Source organism: Gracilinanus agilis, chromosome 4 (genome assembly GCF_016433145.1).
Source record: "Gracilinanus agilis isolate LMUSP501 chromosome 4, AgileGrace, whole genome shotgun sequence".
NCBI classification, from domain to species: Eukaryota; Metazoa; Chordata; class Mammalia; order Didelphimorphia; family Didelphidae; genus Gracilinanus; species Gracilinanus agilis.
Genome location: NC_058133.1, coordinates 250,020,176 through 250,045,515, shown reverse-complemented (window position 1 = coordinate 250,045,515; position 25,340 = coordinate 250,020,176). Strand labels below are relative to the sequence as shown.

Here is a 25,340-nt window from a genome sequence, read left to right as displayed (position 1 = left end):
CTTTCTTTCTTTCTTTCTTTCTTTCTTTCTCTCTCTCGCCTTCCCTCCCCCCCCCTTAATTCTGGTTTTACAAAATTTGGATCCCTGCTGTGGAATTCATATATATATATTGAGAATTCCAACACATTTTCGTATATTCACCGTCATTGTTGGCTTTAATCAAAAAAGGGCATGTTACTTAAATAAGAAATTAGTCTTAGTAACAGAAGCATAAAATGAATATATTTAATAATTTCCTAATTGCCTTTCTTTTTTTTGTAGTTTGTTTTCTTAAAAAATTTTCAAGTAACAAGTATTTTTAATTAATCTGTCCCTTTCACTACACTCCCACCCACTGAGCAAATTTAAAAATAAATCTGAAAAACAAGTTCTTCAATATCATAGCTATATAGTCCAGCAAAACAAAACTCCACATGCTAATTGTAATAGGTAACATATTTATATATAGCACCAACTATGTGTCAGGCACTGTGCTAAGCATTTTGTAATTATTATCTCATTTGATCCTCACAACAAGCCTCAGGTATGTGCTATTATTATTCCCACTTTGCAGTAGAAGAAACTGAGGCAAAAGAGGTTAAATGATTTGCCCAAGGTCACACTGCTAGCAAGTGTCTAAGGCCATATTTGTGGTATTGGAAATTTGTAAGGATCCCCAAATTTCCAATACCACGTATTTGAACTCAGGTTTTTCTGACTCCTGGCCCAGTTCTCTATCCACTGACACCTTGCTGTCCACATTAGCTCTGTCTGAAAATGTATACCTCTTTATGCATCTTAAGTTTATCACTTCTCTCAAGAGGTGAGTAGGATGTGTGATCTTCATTCTTTTGGACATGTGCTTATCATTGTTTTGACTAGAGTTCTAAAGTTTTTTAAAGTTGGTTTATAATGTAATCGTATAAATTGTTCTCCAAGGTTCTGCTCACTTTTCTCTTCATTAAATCATTGAAAATCTTACTAGTTCCCTCAGAAATTGTCTATTTCATCACTTCTTTGTGGCACCATAATATTCCATTACTTTCATCTACTGCATTTTGTTTAGTCATTTCCCCATAGGAGAACACCCACTTAATTTCTAATTTTTGGCTACCTAGAAATAGAGTTGCTAGAAATATATTTGTATATGTAGATCCTTTTCCTCTTTCTTTGATTTCATTGGGGGTACAGGCCTAGTAGTATAGCTGAGTCAAAGTTTGGTCACTTTCTGAGGAGAGTTCTAAATTGCTTTCCAGAATGCATGGATCAATTCACAGCTCCACCAAGAAGGCACTAATGTACCTGTTTTCCCAGCCCCTCCAACAATTGTCATTTTCCTCTTTGGTCATCTATTCCAGTCTGATAGATATGATAGATGTGAGGCAGAACTTCAAAGTTGCTTTAATTAGCATTTCTGTGAATATAGGTATTGGTGATTTAGGACTTTTTAAAAAATATAGTTATTGTTAACTTGAATTTCTTCTTTTGAAATCTTCCTATTCTTATTCTTTGACCATTTATCTATCCATTCCCCAGTAGATGAACACTCAAGGGATATGAAGAGGCACTTTAATATTTCCTTGATTACCTCTTTAGAGACTTGGAGAAATTTCCCTGATCACTAACCTAGAATCACATTCCATGGGCAGCAAACAGCACAGGACTGACTGACCCTTTTCCACTCACTTTGGATGGGAGTCAGGTTCTATGTCCTCACTTATATCAGTGAAGTAAATATTCTTTTGAGAAAGCTAATTGGTATTAATTGGTCAAATAGAACTGGAACTTACTGGCAGTTAACACTGGATAGAACCACACCAGAATGGAGACTTGAGCCAGTAGCATTAGAGAAGATGTTGCTGGTACCCTACATTTTGGCCTTGGATGGAGAAGGGCCCAAGGTTTTTCCCTTTTGTTTCATTGTCATTCTTTTCTCACTGGAACACCAATAGGCACAACAGACAAGGTTAACAAATGCCTTCTGAATGTACTCTTTGAATACTATACCCCTCCCCATCTAGCTATATTTTATTATAGTTGTCTGGTCTTTTCAGTCATGTCCAACTCTTTGTGACCCCACTTGGGGTTTTCTTGGCAAATATATATGGCCTCAGACACTTATTAGCAATGAGACCCTGGATAAGTCACCTAACCCTGTTTACCTCAGTTTCCTCATCTGTAAAATGAACTGGAGAAGGAAATGGCAAACTACTCCAGTATTTTTGCCAAGAAAACTTTGAATGGGGTTACAAAGTGTCAGACACAACTGAAAAATAATTAAACAACTACAAAAGTGGAATGGGCTACCTCATGAAGTAGTGGGCTCCCTCTGGTAGGGAAAAGTTTGAATGATCATTTGTTGGATATACTATATAAAGAATATTCTTTTTTCAGGTATACCTTGGGTTAGGTCAGACTCTCCCAACTCTCAGATTTCTTTTTTTTTTTAAACCCTTACCTTCCATCTTAGAATTGATATTGTGTATTGGTTCCAAGGCAGAAGAGTGATAAGGACTAGGCAATGGGGGTTACATGACTTGTCTAGGGTCACCCAGCTAGGAGGTTGTGAGGTCATATTTGAACACAGGACCTCCTGTCTCTACGCCTGACACTTTCAAATTCTGTGAAATAAGAAGAGTAGATAAGGATCATTGAGAAAATTGGGAAAACAAAACAAAACAGGAGCTTACTGATGATGAGTCAATCACTGCCTTTGTCTTATTTACAGGTCCTAGAAATGCTGGAATCCTTGGATGGTGAATGGCTTTCCTTCCAACAAGTCTTGGTGGAGAGTGACCAAATGTTGAAACGCCATAAGGAGAAGTTCAAGACAGGCCTGATTCATTCAGCTGATGACTTCAAAAAGAAAGCCCATGCCCTTCTGGAGGATTTTGATAGCAAAGGTGCTTCAGGGTCTTGTTCCCTTTCTTCCATCCTGAGAATTTGACCCAAACCCTGGGGAGATCATAGAAAGATCAGACTGAGAAACTGAATACTTGACCCTAGAAGGGGAATCCAGAATTATGCAGCAAGAGCTGGGGGATGATGGAGGGAGAAGGAAGTGCTCAAATCTGAGTCTCTATGGGGAATGAAGAGTAGAAATAAAATCCAGAATGGAGGAAATTTTAAAGAAAGGAGAAAAGTTTACAGTCTTTTCTCCACACATGCTCCCTCATACCTCTACCTATTCCTGTCTTATTTCACTTTCTCTGGTGAGTCTTCCTATTATATCACCATCATTTTATTACTGCAAGTATCAACACATTTCTCCTTTTGAAGATATTTGTATGAGATCTTTTTCTCCCAGGAGTAGCCATTCTGCTCTCAGGAGAGTCCATTATTTGAATGAGGAAGATATCAGATCTTTGAACCTAACACCTCTCTCCCTTCCTCACAGGTCCCTTCACTAGCAATGTGGGCTTTGCAGCAGCCTTGGAACAAATTGCAGCTGTGCGGGCAATGTTGGCTGGCATGAGGGAAGAAGAAAACACACTCCATTCCAATCTGGGCATCTTCAAAATTGAACAACCTCCTTCCAAGGACCTACAGAACCTGGAAAAGGTAGTGCACTAGCTTAGAACACTGTGGAAATAAGGTAGAAGAAATGTGGAAATAAGAACAGAATTCATCTTAAGAGGTTGAGTAGGAAAAGACTGGGTTAAAGAAGGGTTTGGGAAGTTTTTAAGAGAGCAGGGGAAGAGAAAAAGGGAAATGGATAGGATGTTCTCAAACTTGGAAGAGACAGAGGCAGCAGCTTGAAAAACAGAAGGGACCAGGGAGTAAAAGGACATTTCTTAAGTCTCTCTTTCTCCTTGGCCAAATAGGAGCTTGATGCCCTGCAGCAGGTCTGGGAGATCACACGGGACTGGGAAGAGAACTGGAGCCAATGGAAGACGGGCCAGTTCCTAACACTGCAGACAGAGGCCATGGAAAACATGGCTCATGGGCTGTTTCGTCGTCTCACCAAACTGGGCAAAGAGTATAAGGTTTGTGCAGGTGGGGTGGTGGTGGAGAAAAGGCAGGATGGACTTTGTAAGAGAGGAAATGAGGTAAAAGAGAGGAAAAGGGTTCTAAAGGCCTGAGAGGACAGTCTTATATGCTCTTCAATTGCCTTTCTTTCTTCTCAGGACCGAAACTGGGAAATCATTGAGACCACTCGGTCAAAAATTGAGCAGTTTAAGCGTACAATGCCTCTCATTTCAGACCTGCGTAACCCTGCTCTCAGAGAAAGGTAAAGTTGCTGGTAGGAAGCTGGAGAATTAATCTTCCACTGGTGCTCTTGAGTGCAGCCTTTCCCATCTACCCTGGTTCTTGGTTGCCCTCTCTCTCAATAATTCTTCCTTTCTCCTATCTCCTTTCTTCCACTTAAAAATATGCTAAAGCAGCTTGGTGATTGCAGTGGATAGAGTTATGGGCCTGGAGCAAGTCACTTCACCCTGTTTCCCTCAGTTTCCTCATCTGTAAAATGAACTGACCTACCCTCATGTATCATCCTCTAGAACAGGGGTCGGCAACCTTTTTGGCCGTGAGAGCCATAAACGCTACATTTTTTTTTTTTAAAACCCTTACCTTCCATCTTAGAGTCAATACTGTGTATTGACTCCAAGGCAGAAGAGTGGTAAGGGTAGGCAATGGGGGTCAAGTGACTTGCCCAGGGTCACACGGCTGGGAAGGGTCTGAGGCCAGATTTGAACCTAGGACCTCCCGTCTCTAGGCCTGGCTCTCAAGCCACTGAGCTACCCAGCTGCCCCCAACGCTACATTTTTAAAAATGTAATTTCATGAGAGCCGTACAGCGCTCACAGTGCACGCTCCTGTAACAGCGCCTGAAAAAAAAAATTGACTTTATGGCTCCTGCTGAAAGAGCTATATCTGGCCCTCAAAAGAGCCAGATATGGCTCGAGAGCCACACGTTGCCGACCCCTGCTCTAGAACCACCATTCCAATTCACTAACTAGATGCCTCCTGACAGACAGAATGAATTCATTTGACTTTCCATGTGCTGCATGCAGCACTTTTTCCTGGATCTTATGTTCCAATTTAGTTAAATATGAAAATATGCCATTAGTTGTTTATAATTTGTTTCTGTAACTCCCCCCACCCCCATTCTGTCCTTCTTTGAGGTATTTCCTTCAGTATTCCTAGGTTCAGGCACTTGGTAGGCTGTGACCATAGAACTTTAATAACTTGTCATGAAAATGCAAAAGACAATTTAAATCTCTATCATGTCAACTTTCTACCAGGTCTTTGGTGCAATGGGAATATTTATGGTATATGTACAACTGTGGCTAGTAAAAAGGAATTGGGGAGAGGCCTTCATTGCTTATTTCAGGTTCATAAATTAAAAGGAAGTGGTGGAAAAGGAAAATTTCACCAACATAGGATTCAGAGTAGCTTTAGGTCCTCAGGTTGCCACCTCTTGCAGTAGGAAAGCATCTTTTCTTCAGTTTCCAGTTGGCTCCCAACTGCTCCAGATTTGTCTCTAGGCCTCCTGCACTGCCCTCCATCTCTCTTCTGGAGATATGAATGAGGAAGATGAAAGAAGAGAGAAAAAGAGAGAGTGAAAGAAATAGCTATTATCCTTTTATTCTTCTCAGGAGGGTCTTGCTCTTCTCCCAGATGTGAAAGGGAATTTTTTATTCCCTTTGTCTATTTTAAGTTAATCAATCATAAACTTGAAGTACCTCTACTTAACACTTAGTAAGTCACTAACAAAGAGAGTTCCCACTTACTTAGTCATTAACACTTAGTCCTAAAAGACTACAAGCACAGCCCAAAGATCACTGCAGCTAGTATTTCAGGATTTTCCCTGCCATTCTCCCCTGGTGAATTAGTTCTTTTGGGCCCCCTAAGATCACCCCAGAGACCAGAGGATTGGGTGGTTTCTTCCAGGCTTCCTTTTCTAGTCAGACTTTTGAAAGAGTGGTCCACAGATGTAGTCTTCACTACCCATCCTCTTTTTAAAATTTCCCTTCAGCCTGGCTTTTGCCCCACCACAATCCAAAAGAGCTGTCTCAAAATCACTTATGACTTCCTAATCACCACCTCCAGTGTCTATTTTTAAGTCTTCATTCTTTTGAGCTCAGAAACATTTGATATCTTTTATTCCTCCATCCCTTTGGGACTCTCTCTCCTTTGACTTTTCTTTCCCCTTTTCTTCTTCCATCCTTTTTCTTTTCTTATTGAACTGACTATTTGAAAAATATCAAGGGAATTGTCAATACATGGCACAACCTTTAAGATCCCTCATTTCATGGCTTCTTTATTGGATTTTGGCCTTGCCATTTAAATGTGGACATTTCCTAGTGTGATGTCCTTGGGCCTCTTTCACCTTTCTCTCACTCTCTCTGTAGGTGTTTTCTCTCCTCTACTCCTTTAACTTCAAATGTTACCTCTTATGCAGTTTGCTGTCAATCTGTTTCTTTTTTTTTTAACCCTTACCTTCCGTATTGCTTCTAAGGGAGAAGAGTGAGGTTAAGTGATTTGCCCAGGGTTGCACAGCTAGGAAGTGTCTGAAGTCAGATTTGAACCCAGGTCCTCTTGATTCCAGACCTGGCTCTCTACCCACTGTGCTACCTAGCTTCCTTCTGACAATCTATTTCTCTAGGCCAGACTTCTCTACTGAGCTCTATATTGGATATTTCCACCTATGGTCTCAATGGCACCACAAATTCATGAACAAAACATCATACAAATATTATATACCCATCCCCAACCACTCATTCTTAGTGATTTGTATGAGATAAAGTTTACCTTTTTCTGTTGAGATTTCTAGTTCCTCTTGCTTATTTCCTAAACTATAGGCATTTATATATAATATAACTTATTTCCTAAACTATAGGCATTTATATATAATCATTTGAAGCTATGACTTTTATTGATAATATTCATGCAGTTTGGCTGGTCATTGGATTTGGCATTTAAAAGGAGGCAAGGAGAACTCACCAAGAAAGAGAAAAATCTTCCTCCCCTTTTCCACTTCCTTTCTCACAGTCTCACAGAAGGAAAAACAGACCTTCCCATCACCCCAAAACATAAGCAGAAGAATTTCTCCAACCCATGAGAGAGAGCAAACTTATGGAGGGGCATAGAACTAAAATAGATAAGAGCTAGCTAGAGGATCTCTTTCTTCTTTGGTAGAGTCCCTAAGTAGCAGAAGCCTAGAGAAGAAATAACCTGTGCCTAATCTTTCACTATTATTGTGACACATATGAACTCTATAGGTCCCTGGGGAAGGTGGGACCACTAGAAAAAAAGATTTTTCTTGATTATTTATGGGCTCAGATATGAGTCTTTTGGATTTTTGGTGGCACAGTTGGATAGAACACTGGGCTTGGAGTCAGAAGATTCCTTTTCCTAACTTTATATCTGGCCATGAGACCCTGGGCAAATCACTTAATCCTGTTTGCCTTAGTTTCCTTATCTATAAAATGATCTGGAGAAGGAAATGACAAACCCCTCCAATATCTTTGCCAAGAAAACCATAAATGGAGCCACAAAGAGTCCTACACAACTGAAATTACTGAACAACCACAAAATGAATCTTTTGCACTTGCCATTGAGTTAAATAAAGCTTATATTTGATGCCTTGTTACATTGAGTGCTTGCATAAGAGGCCAAGGGCTTGCTTCTTTCCCTCTGTCCATCTCTCTCTCTCTTCCTCTCTTCTCTCTTTTCTCTCTCTCTTTTTCTCTTTCTTTCTTAATTTAAAATTATAATATAATAATAATAACAACATCCTCTGTACCAGAGGTATCAAACATGCTGCCTACAACACTCATTTATTTCTCCCTTCTTTTGTAGACCTAGATACAAGACAAATTCTAATGTTCACAGGAGAAACCATAGATTGGGAACATGAGGATATGATTACTTAGATAATATTGATATTGAATCTCAATACTGAACATTGAACCTCAATATTGAACCTAGGCTTTCAAAACAAAAAGAGGTCTAAAGGAAAGGATTCTTTCCCTGGACCAGGAAAGGTTTCATGGAAGAGTTAACATTTGAGATGGATTTTAATTCATTTTAATTAATTAATTAAATTAATTAATGCAAAGTGTAAATGGTAAGGATGTTCTAAGAATAATAAGAAGCTTAAGCAGAGATAGGAAGGTGGAAAAGTCCAGGTTGTATTCTGAGAACATAGTAGTTATTGAACTAATTGTAGTCTGTATTGTAAGGTATGTGGAGAAGAATAATATAAGAAGCTAGAAAGGAATATAGAGAAGTATTGTCAAATTCAAATAGAACTGAGTCCCTGCAGGCAGCATACTAACTTAGAAAACCACATATTAACATTATCTGCATTGTGCTATATTTTTATTTATTTTGTTAAATATTTCCCAATTACATTTTAAGTTGGTTCAGGCCCACTTAGAAGTGTTGTAGACAGCATTTTTGATACCTCTGGTATAGAGGATGTTATTGTTATAAAATTATAATTATATGTATAATCACATTATAATTTAAAATTAAATTATAGCCTCCTAATTGATCTCTCTGCTTCTACTTTCTTCTCCTAACCAGTTCATTTTGTCTGCTATCTCCAAATTAATCTTCCTAAAGCATCACTTTGCTCATTTATTCCCATGGGCCCAATTATTATCTCTAAGTAGATGACTCCCAAATCTCTCTCCTAAATAATAATCTTTTCCCTGAACTCTAGTTATGTATTACCAACTGCCTGCTAGACATTTTCACCTGGATGTCCTACTGGTGTCTCTGATTAAACACGTTCAAAATGATATTCATTTTCCCCAGACTTTTATTTTCCTCTAAATTTTTCCATTTTTTTTTGAGGGGACCAACCATCACCTTCCCAGGTTCCCACCTTTGACTCTTCTCCTTTGCCTCCATCCAATCAGTTTCCAAGACTTGTCCATCACATGTGCATAGCACCTCTCATATCAGTCCCCTTCTCTTGACTCTCATGGTCTGTGCCCTCATAAAAGCCTTCATTACCTCCTGCCTGAACTGCTTCAGTAGCTGTTGGACCCAAATTTTAGTAGCTGGCCCAGATTCGGTCATGGCAGGAGAAATCACACTGACAATGCAATACGCAAGAAGAGGCACATTTATTTACTAGCAATAATGCTATGATCAGTAGGATCAGAGAAGTTTGCCTGACTGACCCCTTGGATTTCTCAGCCAAGGGTTTTTATAGGGTTTCTGGAGAAGAGGTCTGGGAACATACATCATCAAGGGGGAATGTTAGGGTCAGGGGGCCAGGAAGCATCTGGCAACCATCCATCAAGGGGGGGATGTTAGGGTCAGGGGGTCAGGAACCATCTGACATCCATCAAGGGGTTATTAGGGTCAGGGGTCAGGAAACATCTGTAACTTATCTTGGGAGAAGATAAGGAAGACAGTTATGTGCTGGGAAACATTTTGGGCTGGGGGTTTCAGGAGACTGAACAAGGCATGGGCCAGGAAGCAGCTTACTGAACAGGCTAGAAATAGTTTAGTAGCCTGTTGGCTGAATTTTGGGCCAAACATAGCCACTTAATCACTTTTTCTGTTTGTAGTTCTTCCAATCCATCTTCCATGCAGCTGCCAGGATGACCTTCCTTCCTAGGGTACAAGTCTGGCCATGTTCCGGCTCTGCTCAAAAGCTTTGAGGGGCTCACCATCTCCTCAGGAATGAAGTATAATGTCTTCAGTCTAGTATTTAAGTCTTCTGTAATCAAGCCACTTTGGCCAACTTTCTGTTTCCCTCATTTGGCACTTTTCATCTCCCAACTTCTTGCCTTTAGAAAGGCTATCCTCTATCACATCTCATCTCAGCCTTAGCTTCTTTTTTTTTAAACTCTTACCCTCTGTCTTAGAGTCTAAGAACCAGTTCCAACAAAGAAGAGAGATAAGAACTAAGCAATTGAGGTTAAGTGACTTGCCCAAGGTCACCCAGCTAAGAAGTATCTGAGGTCAAATTTGAACCCAGGTTCTCCCAAATCCAGACCTGGCTCTGTCTACTGAGCCACCTAGCTGCCCCTACTTTTATAGTTTTCAAAGAACTTTAACAAACATCTCATTTTATTTTCATAAAATTTCTTTGAGATAAGTACCACATATTAGCATCCCCTTTTTATAAATGAGAACACTGAGACTTAGGGCAGCTAGATGACTCATCTTAGATCACTCAATCATTAAGGAGCAGAATTGGGCCTACAACCAGGTCTTCTAAAACTAATCATAGTTCTTTCCACTATACCATGAATATATGTCATGTCATTCTCTTGCTCAACAGCTTTGAATGATTCCCTTTTATCTGCTGGTCAAAGTCCAAACCCTTGACCTGGTATCCAAAGTCTTCTGTTGTCTGGCCTCAACCTGCTTCAGCTATATTTCTCACTACTCCCCCAAGTGAATCCTGATCATCATCTTCCAAATGTGCTTTGCTTTTATCTCAGTTCCATACATTTTTGTTCATGTAATACCCTCTATTTGAAATGCCCTCCATCCACACCTTTGACTCATGGAATCCTCTTCAGCCTTTGAGATCCAGATTAAATCTCTTCTACAAAACCTTCTCTAAATCATTCCAGCTAGGAATAATCTTTCCCTTTTCCAAATTCCCATAGTACTTTGTTTAACCACACAAATTTATTCTGCACTGTATTGTGGTTAGGAGTTTTGTTTTTTCACTCAATCCCTCCACTAAATAGCCCTGTGGTGGGCAGAAACTGCATCTTACCCATCTTTGTATGTTTCACAGTACCTAACACAGTTCTGTGTACATATAGTCATCGCTGAATCAATGTTTCTTGAATGAATGTGTTTATTATAAAAAATCTTTTAGGTGGACACGTTGATCAATCTTAAAAACTTCCCAGGGAAATGCTTTGTTGTTCATGGCTCTGAGTTTCCTCCTTGATCTCTAGGCACTGGGACCAGGTGAAGGATGAGATTCAGAGGGCTTTTGATCAGGAATCAGATAGCTTCACCTTGGAACAGATTGTGGAGCTTGGAATGGATCAACATGTGGAAAAGATTGGGGAAATCTCTGCTTCAGCCACCAAAGAGCTGGCTATAGAAGTGGTATGGAACCTGACTCTTTGACCACCTCTCCCAATTTTGTACACTGTGTTCTCCCCACTGCCCCCAAGCCATCGCCTCCCCAGCTATTCTGTCTCCTTCCTTTCCTAGAAGTCCAGGCATCTGGTATCTTGTTCTTTGGTTTGTCCTCTGTTCATCATTCTCCTTGGCAACTAAGTTTTTAAGTTTTTAAGTTTTCCATTTTCTCTCTGTAGGCATTACAAAATATTGCCAAGACCTGGGATGTGACCCAGTTGGACATAGTGCCCTACAAAGACAAGGGCCACCACAGGCTCAGGTAAGATGGTGCCAGAGGCCAGAGGGTAAAGTAGGGCCTTAGAAAAAGGAATTGAAAGCTAGCAACCAGGAATCAGGGTTGGTGTGTTGGGAACAAGGTATGGCCAATAGAAATGGGACATATATGTCTCTTTTTATCCCAGAGGCACAGAAGATGTATTCCAGGCATTAGAGGATAATCAGGTGGCTCTGTCCACCATGAAAGCATCACGTTTTGTCAAAGCATTTGAAAAGGAAGTAGATCTCTGGGAACGTTGCCTCTCTCTCATCCTAGAGGTCATTGAGATGGTGCTCACTGTCCAGCGCCAGTGGTTGTACCTAGAGGTCAGAAACCAGGCGTTCATCCCATTTCTCTTCCTGACCCTATTCTCTTCTCCACCCCTACCCCCAGCCATTCTCTAGGTGTCTGACTTCTTAAGCATTATCATTTACCCTAGGTCCCCTTCCTGATGTTCCTCATTACAGTCATTCCCTTTCCCATCTCCACTCTCATTACTTTCTCTACACCAAATCTTAGCTTAGATACACAGTTCCATCCCTAAAACTTGAAGTGGGCTTTTAAACCCTTTAGCTCTCCCAACTCTCCTCTCTTCCTCCTTCCCTCTCAAACTTGAGTAGAGATTTAAGAGGCAATGACTCGATTCAATCCTGGTCTCCTTAGAACATTTTTCTAGGAGAGGACATCCGTAAGCAGCTGCCCCAAGAATCAGCCTCTTTTGACCAAATCAACCAGAACTGGAAAACAATAATGGACCGGATGAACAAAGACAACAACGCCCTCCGGAGTACCCATTATCCAGGTCTGAACCCTCTAGGCCCTCCACCTCCACAGTCCCAAACTGGATATGCAATAATTCGAGGTGGAGCAGTTGCCATCTATACTGTACAGTTTTCAAGGCCCCTAACTTCCCTATCTGCCTAGAGATCCCTAATCGGTATTACTAAATTTGACTCTGGCTTCCATGAAACCCAAATATGTATCACTTCCCAGGGTTAGAGAATAAATAGCACCTAGAGACTAAAAGTATAAATATCAGCAAAAGAAACACAAAGTACTGTCCATTCACATTAAATGTCTGTATGTGTTTATACAAAGCAATTGACAAAAATTATGTACCTTAGTCCTGGGGCAGTGGATAGAGCACAGGACCTGGACTCAGGAAGACTTCTAGAGTTCAAATGTGGTTTCAGACACTTATTAGCTGGGTGACCCTGGGGAAGTCACTTAACTCTGCCTCAATTTTCTCATCTGTAAAATGAGCTGGAGGAGGAAATGGCAAATGACTCTACTACTTTGTATAGGTTTTTTTTTTTTTTTTTGACAAAGATGCTAAGAAAACCTCAAGTGGGTTCATGAAGAGAATGTGATGAAATGTCTGAACAACAACATGTACTTTAGTATTTTTAAGCACATAGCCTATAAATAACTCCTTTTTTTTGAATGCATGAAATTCTTCAGCCATTTCTCTATAATTTTTAGCAGTTCAGATAGCCTCTTTTTAAAAAATCCTTATCTTCCATCATAGAATCAGTACTAAATATTGTTTCCAAGATAGAAGAGCAGTAAGGGCTAGGCATGGGGTTTAAGTGACTTGCTCAGGGTCACACAGCTAGGAAGTGTCTGAGGTTAGACTTGAACTCAGGACCTAAGCCTGGCTCTCTATCCACTTAAAGACTGTAGCTGACTACGTATTTATTCTGTTTCTTGAGACATCTCAAAATTTAATGCCAAGGTTAGTTTATTCTAGCTCACACCTACCCAAACCTTTTTTTTCAGAGAGCTAGGAATGAAGGAAGATAAAGGAGATAAAACAACCAAACAATTAACACTAGTCTTGTTATCAAAACACTCATTTGCTCCAATTTTGAGGACCCTTAAGGGATGATGGAAATTGTAGTCCTGCTTCATCACTGATTTATGGAAATGAGAACTGCAAAGAAGGTTTACAGGTCTAGGGAAGGACAGAATCTCTTGATTCTCACCAGGCTTTGGGATGACACAAATTGTTTTAGTTGAATGAGAGACAGTTATTCCAAGGATTAATATTGTTTTCAAAAAACTGAGGCAGGGTGTGGAGGAATTGGAGTGGGAAATTATATCCCGGAGAGTAGGAGCTACAGCTTCCAATCACTATGGCAGCCATTGTTTTCAGTGTCTTAGAAGAGCCACCACTTGAACTCTCAGCAGTGAAGGTCTTTGCCAAAGTGGGAAGAGTTGGGGCTATTTACATCCATATTATAAAGCAGAGACTACTCATTGATCTTTTCCCCAGGCCTTTTGGACAAACTGACAGAGATGAACTCAGGCTTAGAAAATATCCAGAGGTCTTTGGACATGTACCTAGAGACTAAGCGCCATGTCTTCCCACGTTTCTACTTTCTATCCAATGATGACCTACTGGAGATCCTGGGTCAGTCCAGAAACCCTGAAGCTGTGCAGCCCCACCTCAAAAAATGCTTTGACAACATCAAGTCACTACGGATGCAGAAGGTCAGCACTGTGGCCAAATGATAATGGGGGTAGGGAGGTGACAAATCAATATTCATGATGCTGTTAAAGCTGATGGATAAGACTTTCCAAGATGAATGAAGACACTATTGGACTTAGGGATGAGGGATTGGTGAGTTTGCAGATGCCCAAATGCCCAGTAAAAGAGAGGTAGATGTTCTCTCTTTTTTAAAAAATGTGCTATTTTATTTTTCCTCCCAATCACATGTAAAAACAACTTTTAACAATTACTTTAAAATTATTTTCTCTTTTTTTTTAAACCCTTACCTTCTGTCTTGGAATCAATACTGTTTATGGGTTTCAAGGCAGAAGAATGGTAAGGGCTAGGCAATGGGGGTTAAGTGACTTGCCCAGGGTCACACAGCTAAGACATATCTGAGATCAGATTTAAACCCAAGACCTCCCATCTCTGGGCCTATATCTCAGTACACTGAGCCACCTAGCTGCCCCCTTTTTAAAATTTTTTGAGTGTTAAATACTCTCCCTCATTGATATGGTAAGCAATGTAATACAGATTCTACATGAGAAATCATGTAAAATTTTTTTCCATAGTAATTCTTTTGTGAAAGGAAACTTGAACAAAAAAAATTAAGAAATAAAGTGGAAAAAGTTTGCTTTGGTCTGGATTCAGATTCCATCAGTTCTTTCTCTGGAAGCAGATGACATTTTAAAATCATGAATCCCTTAAGATTGTTTTGAAACATTGCATAGAACTAAGAATAGCTAAGTTATTCACGGTTGTTCATTGTACAATTTTGCTGTCACCATGTACAATGTTCCCCTGATTCTGCTTACTTTACTCTGGATCAGTTTGTGTAAAGGTTTTTCTGAAATCTTCCTGCTCATCATTTCTTATAGCACAAGAGTATTCCATTGCAATGACCTATCATAACTTACTCAACCAATCCCCAACTGATGAGTGTCCCCTCACTTTCCAATTCTTTTTTTGCCACAAAAAAGTTGCTTTAAATATTTTTTGTACATATTAGTCCTTTTTCCTTTTTTTTAAAAATCTTGTTCGGTTACAGACCTAGTAATAGTATTTCTGAGTCAAAGAATATATATTGTTTTACAGCCTTTTGAGTGAAGATCTAAATTGCTCTTCAGAATGGTTGAGTCAGTTCACAACTCCCCCAACAGTACATTAAAGTCTCACTTTTCCCACATCCCCACCAAGTTTTGTCATTTTCCTTTTCTGTCTTAATAGCCAACCTGATATTATTATAGACTTAACAGCATTTTTTCACCATTATGATTATTCTGTAATACCCTCCATCCTATTCCCTCCCCATTTATTCTAAAAGTGTTTTGCTTCTGATCATCACCTCCCCCAATTTGCCCTTTCTTCTATCAGCCCTGCACCCTTCTTATTCCCTTTTCTTCCTACTTTCCTGTAGGATAAGATACCCAACTATACCCAACTGAGTGTGTATGTTCTTCCCTCTTTGATCCAATTCTAGAGAAAGTAAGGTCCAAGTGCACTCCTCCTCACCTCCTCCATCTTCCTCTCCACTATAAAAGCTCTTTCTTGCCTCTTTTATGTGATATTATTCATCCTATTTTATTTTTCATTTACCCCTTCTCCTAATACATTCCTTTTTCTCATCTCTTAATTTTATTTTTTCATATATCATATCATCATATTCAACTCACCCTCTTGCCCTCTATGTCTAACTGTTCTAAAAATGATAAAGTTCTCAGGAATTACAAGAATCATCTTCCCATGAAGGGATGTAAACTATATAACCTTATTAAGCCTCTTGATTTCTCTTTCCTGTTTAGCTTTTTATGCTTCTCTTGAGTCTTGTATTTGAGAGTCATATATTCCATTCAGCTCTGGTCTTTTCAGGAATGCTTGAAAGACCTCTGTTTCACTGAATGTCCATTTTTCCCCTGAAGGGGGGTTTTTGCTGGGTAGGTGATTCTTGATTATAGTCCTAGCTCCTTTGCCCTCAGGAATATAATATTTCTTGGCCTCTCTTTTTTACAGATGGCTGGAGTCAGCAGCAAGTGGGAAGGTGTAGGAATGTTTTCAGGTGATGGAGAGTATATTGATTTTCTCCATGCTGTACTTTTGGAAGGGCCTGTTGAGGTAAGTAAGGAAAGGCCTTGAAACCAAGCTGATTCCTCTCCTTGCTCAGCCTTTTGCTTGACTTTTTTAGAGATGGAGCAGCTCTGGCAAAAGAAGTAGCATTATTTTTTTTTAACAGCTGGAATAAGCCATGGATGGTTTCCCTTCATGGGTCCCCCAGCACGTGGGCTCATCCTCAGCCCTAGTTTTTAACCCTTCTCTCCCAGCCTCCATTTCCCTCACAGACTCAGACATACCCCTTTTTGTTTCCATCTAGGTTCCTCTTGCCACTGGGCCCTGTCTCTAAGCTTTACCTCTGGGCCCCCTTCACCTATCCTGAGTTTCTATTCCCTTCCTAAGACCTAGATTCCCCTGGATGTCCCCTGGATCTATTTCTCATCCTCTCCTGGGCCTTATGCATCCTGAACCCCATCTTCTGTTTACACTCCTGCTTAGGGATGGCTCTGTGATGTCGAACGTGCCATGCGAAACACCCTGAGGGACCTGCTTCGGAACTGCCGCATTGCCCTCAAAAAGTTCCTTAGCAAGCGAGACAAGTGGGTGAAGGAATGGCCTGGCCAGGTGAATCCAGTTTAAGTTTCAGGCCCACTAAGAATAGAGGGGTGAAGGGATTAGAATTAAAGTGAGGAAATGGGACTCTGATCTCTTCCCTCCATTCAGGTCTCTTGTTCTTTCCCCTTATTCACTGTTAACTTTTCTCAGAACCTAGGCATCATACCTCCCAGATGTTTTCTCTTCTCCCTATCCCTTCAGATGACCGTGCATCTCATCTTTGGAGAGTAGATTAAGAATTTGTAGACCTGGGGGCAGCTGGGTGGCTCAGTGGACTAAGAGCCAGGCCTAGAGACGGGAGGTCCTGGGTTCAAATTTGGCCTCAGACACTTCCTAGCTGTGTTATAATCAGCAAGTCACTTAACCCCCATTGCCTAGCCCTTACCACTCTTCTGCTTTAGAACCAATACATAGTATTGGTTCTAAGGCAGAAGGTAAGGGTTTTTAAAAAAAGAATGTGTAGACCTAGGTAGAAATGAATTCTTGGGGAGCAAATCTTAGTGGCTTCTCTCCAGCTTCCTGCACATGTTACCCAGAACATATTTGCTTGCTTGATAGAACACCAGTGTTGGAATGATCCTTAGGGATTCTTTAATCCAGCTTCCACATAGAAGAAAACTCAGGCCCAGGAAAGAAAAATAGTTTGCCTAAAGTTATGACAATGAATTAGTGATAGAGCCAGGATTAGAATTTAGACTGAACTTCTAGTCAATCAGTCAACAGTCATTTATTAGTGGGAATTCAGCCACTCGAGTACCATCCCACTATGCTGTAAAAGAGTTAGGCTTAGAGATAAACTGGGTAGGTTATCTGGACACAAGAGTTCAGGGCTTCTGACCCTTCTTCCCTCCTATCCCAATGAACTCTAGATGGTGATTACGTCCAGTCAGATCCAGTGGACGACCGATGTTACCAAATCCCTGCAGGTAGCTAAAGAACGTTCTGACAAGAAAGTCCTCAAGGTCATGAGAAAGAAGCAGGTAGGGAACTCTCCAAGCACGGCGTGGACTTAGAATGAGAACAGGGAATTAATGAATTGGGACTGGCATTAGAGAAGAGTTTAGCTGGGGCTGGAGGGTTAGAATGTGGCCATTTGATTAGTGTATAAAATGCTAATGGAAGTTCAGGATGGACTGGGATTGTGTCTGATGGGGAAATGGAAAGTCATGTGTTAAAATTATTATTAGGGTTATTAGGTCGATTAGGTTAATTATTAGGTTATTAGAGTTGAGAGGCAGCTAGGTGACAGTGAATTGGGCCTGCAGACAGGAAGACCTGAGTTCAAATTTGGCCTCAGATAATTACTAGTGATCTGGGCAAGTCATTTAACCCTGTTTGCCCTAAAAAAACAAGTTAGGGTTAAGATTGAATGGGAGATTATGATCAGAGTTAGAACTAGGAGTAGGCAAGGTAGCTATTTAGGGTAACAGATGAAATAGTGAAAGAAACAGTGATACTTTTTAATATTACTTTTGATAAATGCACATAGTTGAATACCATATAGTTATTTCGTGATATCAGACTATATGTGTCATGTATAATAAGGGCTCAAGACTTCCCTGATAGATGGCAACACCATCAAGAGATATAATTTTCTTTTAAAAATATATTTTTTATGTAAAACCCAGTGGAATTGCGCGCCAGCTACAGGAGGGGGGGTGGGAGTAGGGCAGGGAAAGAACATGAATCTTGTAACCATGGAAAAATATTCTAAATTAATTAAATAAATAAAAATTGCCAAATATATACATATATGTATACAGGGGCAGATGGCTCAGTGGGTAGAGAAATAGATCTGGAGATAGGAGGTCCTCAATTCAAATTTGGCTTCAGACAACTCCTAGTTGTGTGACTCTGAGCAAATCACTTAACTCCTATTGCCAAGCTCTTACCACTCTTCTGCCTTGGAACCAATTCTTAGTATCAAGTCTAAGACAGAAGGCAAGGGTTTATTATATATTATATATGTGTCATATATAATATATAGTATGTGGATGTGGATATGCATACATGTATTGATATATCTATATCTATCTATATTTATATATAGATCTTACCCTGATTTCCAAGGGGCATATTTCAAACTTTGGCTGAGATACACAAACTCTTTGTTCTGGGAACATGAACTAAGTTGGAGTTAAGATGGATGTGGGGTTACATGGAGATATATTTAGGTTCGGTTGCCCCATGCCCCTCCTCCCTCCAACACATTGCCTGGCATCACAGGTGTCAGTCCTAAACAAGTATTCGGAGGCTATCCGGGGAAACCTGACCAAGATCCTCCGACTTAAGATTGTGGCATTGGTCACCATAGAGATTCATGCCCGGGATGTGATTGAGAAGCTCTATAAGACTGGCCTTATGGACGTCAATGCCTTTGAGTGGCTTAGCCAACTCCGGTTCTACTGGGAAAAGGTGCCGTACTTCCAACTTGTCCCCCAAAATTTATTCCTGATATTAGAATCCTATCCTAGTTCTTTAACCTAATGTTTAACTTAAATCTACCCTTTAACTTTATCAGAAATCCCCTAAATTAGCCCCAGTCTTTATAACCTCTAATTTTTTCATAACTTCTTTTTTTTTTTAAACCCTTGTACTTCGGTGTATTGTCTTGTAGATGGAAGATTGGTAAGGGTGGGCAATGGGGGTCAAGTGACTTTCCCAGGGTCACACAGCTGGGAAGTGGCTGAGGCCAGGTTTGAACCTAGGACCTCCTGTCTCTAGGCCTGATTTTTCATAACTTCTAATCTTTTCATCTCTTCCCCTATTTGTGCCTTTAGCCCTTTCCTAGGCCCTAACTCTGCTCCTAAGCCCTGTCGAGCTCACTCTTCCCCCCACTTAGTTTTGGAACTGCCTCTAAACCAGACCATCTTTCCCCAGGACCTTGATGACTGTATAATCCGACAGACCAACACACAGTTCCAGTATGGCTACGAGTACTTAGGGAACTCTGGTCGACTTGTCATCACTCCCCTGACAGACAGGTAGGCTTTCAGGGAGGGACAAGGCACTTGGGGGTGAGGGAGGGCCCGATCTCATCTCCAGACCCGCCCCACAGGTGCTACATGACTCTGACAACAGCCCTGCATCTGCACCGTGGGGGCTCACCCAAAGGCCCGGCCGGCACCGGCAAGACAGAGACAACCAAAGATCTTGGCAAAGCCCTAGGCATGTATGTCATCGTGGTCAACTGTTCAGAAGGTCTTGACTACAAGTCCATGGGTCGAATGTACTCAGGGCTGGCCCAGGTTAGAGTTCCCATTCCTACTGCAAAAACCTCCTGGGTTGGGGAGCACAGGCGGGCGTGCCTGGAGTCAAGAAGAATCATCTCATTTCCCTGAGTTCAAGTCTGGTCTCAGACACTTATTAGCTGTGTGACCTTGGGCAAGTCACTTAACCCTGTTTGACTCAAAAAGAGACAGAAATAAAGAAAGAAAGAGAGAGAGAAAAAAAACGAGAGAGAGGCAGAGAAGACAGAGAGACCCTTGTAAAACCTGTGGTAAAGACTTTAAGGGCAGCTGGATGGTATAGAGAATAGAGCACCAGGCCTGGAGTAGGGAGGACCTGGATTCAAGTCTAGCCTCTGACACTTTCTAGCTGTGTGACCCAGGGCAAGTCACTTAACCTTGTTGTTTAGCCCTGGCCCTTCTGTCTTAAGAGTGTTACTAAGACAGAAAGTAAGGGTTTAAAAAAAAAAAATGGAAAGAAAGAAACCTCCTGAGCTAGGAAATCTACCTGGACTTTTGTTTAGCTTTAATTTTCCTTAGCCCCATCCTAAGCAAAGTTATAATGTAGGCAAAGCTAGTTTTAAACAATCTACTTGCTGATTTTGACCCCTTTCTTCTTGGATAAAAATAAACAAGCAGCTTAACAGTTTGGCCTAGTTTGGCTTGGAATACCCATCCATATCCATATTCTATGTTCTATCATGCTCTCTACTAAAAAGGCTTCTGATCTCTTTCTCCCCTAGCAAATTCTCCTCAGCCTCATTCCTTTTACTCTCAAATGTTCCTTTCTTGTGTCTTCTGCCCCAAATGTATCTCTAGGGTTATTTCCAGTGTTAGAATTGCCGAGAAGGATTCTCTCTCAATTGTTTTATTCTCGAAGGTCCCCCAGGCAATCTTATCCACTAAAGTGTTACTATGGGAATATTTTAAATCAATGGAGGATTTGTTCCATCCTGGTTACTTCCTTTTCTTCCATCCTTTTTCTAATGACTTCTCCCTCTTGATTCTTTTTTAGGCTTTTATCATCAGTGTAGAACTTCTATTCCCTTGGGCCCTTTTCTTGGTCTTAATTTTTCTTCCACTAGCTTTTTTCTGTTTCTGAGGTCTTTAAAACTCCCTTATCCACTTGATTCTTCTCCCTACCCACAGACTGGAGCTTGGGGTTGCTTTGATGAGTTTAATCGAATCAACATAGAGGTGCTGTCCGTGGTGGCCCAGCAAATCCTCTCCATCCTCTCAGCCTTGGCAGCTGGCCTCACCCGATTCCTCTTTGAGGGTTTTGAAATCAATCTCGTCTGGTCCTGTGGGATCTTCATTACCATGAATCCTGGTGAGAGAGGAAATCAATCTGATCCTGTGGGATCTTCATTACTATGAATCCTGGTAAAAGTAAGGGAAAAGAGGGGTTAGGAATTGCACAGGGCTTCCCTTAGAGGGTTTAAAAGTAGAAAGAAGGTAGTGTTGTCCCCACAAAAGTTCAAAGACCTGGATAAAGCACACTGTATTTCTTCCATTTCTGAGCTTACCCTTCTCCCCCTTATATAAGTAAAGATAGTTTAAAGGAATATTCAAAGGCAGACTTGGAATATGCATCTTGATAGGGAAGAAGAATAATCTAATTTTGCTTTGGGAATGGCATTGAAGGATTGATTAGCTTAATTTAATATGTACATATTTATATATGTATACTTGTTATGCATTTGTGTGTGTACATACATACATGTATATATTCACACATATATTCTCAGATCTTTTTTAGTACAAACTAACAAACTCCACCTTCTACCACTAGATGTTCTCCTAAGCCACATGTAGCTTCCAGGCACTGCAACAGTATTGGGTTCCCCAAAGCACAGAGCTCACCAGGAGTATACCCAGGGCAGTGATGGTGAGCCTTTTAGAGATGGAGTGCCAGGCCCCATCCCCACCCCATTCCCCAGACCAAGGAGTATGCCCCTTTCCCACACTGAATGCTAGGTGCCCTCCCCATTATCCCACACAGGGGAGGAAGGAAGCATTCCCATTGGGCTGCTGGAGAGTAGGTGAAATGAAGAATGTCCTCAGAGAGGGTAGAGATGGGGAGAGGAATGGCCCAAGCGCTCTGCCACCTGTAAGCCACCCACCCTACCCCCTATGAGTTCCCATTGGGCTGCTAGGCAGAGGGGCAGGGGATGGGAAAAAATGTCATCAGGCACAGTGGAGAGGGGGAGTGGAGCAGCTTCACCTGAGTCCCTCTACCTTTCTAATAACCAACTCTGTATGAGGAGGGTTAGTGCTAGATGTATGCCCACAGAGAGCACTCTGCATGCCATCTTTGGCACCTGTGCCATAAGTTCGCCATCATTGCCCTAGGGATAGTTCTCAAAGAAGGCTCTGGGAAAGAGCAGAAATGGGAAAGGTTTTAGACGCTAAAAGGGTCACACAGCTGGGGTCAAAGGGAGGTTAGGACTGTAGATAGAAATGGAAAAAATGGGCAACTGTGGTCCTGGATTACAGGATAAAGACTTGACATCAAAGTTAAAGATAAGGTCACAGGGAGAAGTAGAGAAAGGACCAGGGGCATGAGAGGGACAGAAATTGTACTGAGAGCAAAAGAAGGATGGAAACAATGGAATCAGGTATGAGATAGAGAAGGTAATACATTTTGGGTTGGTTAAATAGCTAGGTTTGGGGCAAGAGATGAGGCTGGACTGGGTCCTACTCTGTTTCAGGCTACGCTGGTCGAACAGAGCTTCCTGACAACCTGAAGTCCATGTTCCGCCCCATCTCCATGGTGGTGCCTGATTCCACTCTCATTGCAGAGATCATTCTGTTTGGGGAAGGTTTTGGCAACTGCAAGGTATGCCTAACAGCACCACCCCCCCCTTGTAGTCCTTTGGTCAGGTTACCTCCTTTTCATCTCTTATTCCTTGGCAGTACCACTCTCTAGGATGTCTGGGTTTTGTGGTCACTCCATCCCATAATGAGTTGGAGGTTTGGGGAGTTATTTATTTTAAATAAAAACCCTTACCTATTCTGTCTTAGAATCAATACTAGTATCATTTCCAAGGCAGAACAATGGTAAAGGCTAGGCAATGGGGGTTAAGTGACTTGCCCAAGGTCACACAGCTAGGAAGTATCTAAGGCAGATTTGAACCTAGGACCTCCTGTCTCCAGTTTCTATCCACTGAGCCACCTCGATAACCCTTGATGTTTCGTGCATGTGCAATGAAGCAAGGAGGAAAACCCTACCCCCTAATGATATCAAGAATGTTTGGCAGGCCTGGTCTGTCCCCTCCCCTCAGTACTCTGCCATTAAGTTCCTATTCTAATTAAAGATCTAGCCCCTCACAACATTATCTCTACTTGTGTCATGGGGCTGTGGGGATAGGTGTTACATCTTCTGGCTGTATCTTCCAGGTCCTAGCTAAGAAAGTGTACACACTTTACTCACTGGCTGTGCAACAGCTTTCCAAGCAGGACCACTATGACTTTGGCCTTCGAGCCCTCACCTCTCTCTTGCGATTTGCTGGCAAGAAGCGACGACTGCAGCCTGATCTGGCTGATGAAGAGGTGAGTTCTACATAAAGAGAGTTCTTAAATTTTACCCTAAAGAAGGTATTGGCCCTAACCCCTTCCTCAAGAGAGTCTGTGACTTTTTCTCTTCAAGATTATTAACTCTGTCCCTCCCCTTGGCTCCATTATCCATTGGCCTTTGGCCTCACACTTGTTCTTTCTTTATTCCCCCAACAACCTTAATTCAGCTTCTACTCAATCTCAGTGGTGCTCTCTGAGTCCATATTCATTACAGAGATCACCCTGACCTTTGGATAGCAGGATTTGGTGGGTTCTCAGGTTTTTGCTCTCTAAGCATAGTGTTCTATCTGCCCTTTTCTTTTAGGTGTTACTGCTTTCCATGAGGGACATGAACATTGCCAAGCTAACTTCAGTGGATGTTCCATTGTTTAATGCAATTGTGCAGGACCTTTTCCCCAACATTGAGCTTCCTGTCATTGACTATGGCAAGGTATTCTGCTCCCTCACACCTTTCCTGGGTATGAATACCTCCCTCTATTCCTTGAACTAGAACTAGAAGAAACTCTTTCTCTGTATCTCTAGATATGGTGGCCTAAGCCTCTGTACACTTACCAATACTTAATTTTCACCCACATTATCCCATTTTTCTGCTCTTTCAGCTTCGTGAGACAATTGAGCATGAGCTTCAGGAGATGCGGCTACAGAACACACCATTCACTATGACCAAAGTCATCCAATTATATGAAACTAAGAATTCACGTCACTCCTCCATGATTGTGGGCTGCACAGGCAGTGCCAAGACAGTCACCTGGCGTGTTCTGCAAGCATCCTTGACCACCCTCTGCAAAGCTGGGGAGCCCAACTTTAACATTGTTAAGGCATGGAATTGAGGGAGTGGGACCAAGGGCTGATGTCTAGGTAGTGGGAAGACAGTGGAAACTTGAGGGGAATAAATATGGAGCTTGAAGAGAGTAGCTATGCTTGGGTCTCAGAACAGAGAGCAAAGGCTATGAAAAGAAAACAAAGTGCTAGGAATTAGGAGGTTTGGAGATCAGTTAGTCAATAAACATTAAGTTCCTACTATGTGCTCGGCACTGTACTAAGCACTGGGGATATAAGGAAAGGCAAAAGACAGTCCATGCTCTCAAGGAGCTCACAGTTTAATAGGAGAGATAATTTGCAAACAATGATGTACAAATAAGCTATATACAGGATAAAGTGGAAAATAATCAATAGAGGAAAATAATCAAAATTAAGAGGGATCAGGAAAGACTTTCCATAGGGGATAGGATTTTAGCTAAGATTTCAAGAAAACCAAGAGACAGAGATAATGAAAATTAAGTGACCTGAAAATGAAAGAATAACTAAAAAAATTTTGCCCTTTATTTTCCTGCAAACCTCCTGATTTTTAGGAGTTTCCTTTAAACCCTAAGGCAGTGTCTCTAGGAGAGCTGTATGGTGAATATGACCTCAACACTAATGAATGGTCAGATGGTATCTTGTCCAGTGTTATGCGGACTGCCTGTGCAGGTACTCAAAGAATCTGGGAGTAGAGTACTTTAGTTTTTGAAGGGGAGTGGTTTGGGACTTCATACTTGGATCTAGGAGAAGAATGGATGGGACATGTTTGGGGCTAGGGAAATATATGCTTTTGTCCTTGGGGAGAGTGAATACTAGATGAAAGGCTCCTATCTCCCTCTTACCAAGATGAAAAGCCAGATGAGAAGTGGATCCTTTTTGATGGCCCTGTAGACACATTATGGATTGAGAGTATGAACTCTGTCATGGATGACAACAAGGTGCTGACTCTTATCAATGGAGAACGTATCTCCATGCCTGAGCAGGTATGTGGATTCCAGGGGTAAGATGCCTGAAACACCAAGAAACAGCATTTTTGTGGAGATAAGCAAGAACTTGGAGTAGGATCTCTAGGTCCCAAGAGAAAAGGAGTTGTACTTAGAGGCAGTATACTTAGATTTTTAAAATCCTTATACAACAAATATTTCTAGATCTCTTCCTTTTTTTTAAAACACCCTTACCTTCAAGGCAGAAGAGAAATTGGGATTTGGAGTCAAGGCAAATGAGGTTAATGATTTGCCCAGGGGACAATGGCAAGGATACTTGGATTCTAT

The 25,340-nt window shown here is 41.3% G+C and overlaps 1 protein-coding gene across 1 annotated transcript in view; it reads left to right on the top strand.

Annotated features, from left to right (window-relative positions):
* The window catches only part of DNAH2 (dynein axonemal heavy chain 2), a 152,805-nt gene that overhangs the window by 78,411 nt on the left and 49,054 nt on the right, over positions 1-25,340 (top strand). Inside the window, exons 21-42 of the mRNA XM_044672676.1 lie at positions 2,708-2,882; positions 3,377-3,540; positions 3,804-3,965; positions 4,107-4,210; positions 10,862-11,018; positions 11,231-11,313; positions 11,456-11,636; positions 11,974-12,112; positions 13,586-13,803; positions 15,812-15,913; positions 16,349-16,474; positions 17,335-17,445; positions 18,692-18,880; positions 19,346-19,449; positions 19,524-19,713; positions 20,842-21,022; positions 22,404-22,531; positions 23,092-23,244; positions 23,573-23,698; positions 23,868-24,086; positions 24,621-24,738; positions 24,916-25,052. Coding sequence (XP_044528611.1) covers positions 2,708-2,882; positions 3,377-3,540; positions 3,804-3,965; positions 4,107-4,210; positions 10,862-11,018; positions 11,231-11,313; positions 11,456-11,636; positions 11,974-12,112; positions 13,586-13,803; positions 15,812-15,913; positions 16,349-16,474; positions 17,335-17,445; positions 18,692-18,880; positions 19,346-19,449; positions 19,524-19,713; positions 20,842-21,022; positions 22,404-22,531; positions 23,092-23,244; positions 23,573-23,698; positions 23,868-24,086; positions 24,621-24,738; positions 24,916-25,052 — 3,267 coding nt within the window. The remainder of the gene's footprint in view (positions 1-2,707; positions 2,883-3,376; positions 3,541-3,803; positions 3,966-4,106; positions 4,211-10,861; positions 11,019-11,230; positions 11,314-11,455; positions 11,637-11,973; positions 12,113-13,585; positions 13,804-15,811; positions 15,914-16,348; positions 16,475-17,334; positions 17,446-18,691; positions 18,881-19,345; positions 19,450-19,523; positions 19,714-20,841; positions 21,023-22,403; positions 22,532-23,091; positions 23,245-23,572; positions 23,699-23,867; positions 24,087-24,620; positions 24,739-24,915; positions 25,053-25,340) is intronic.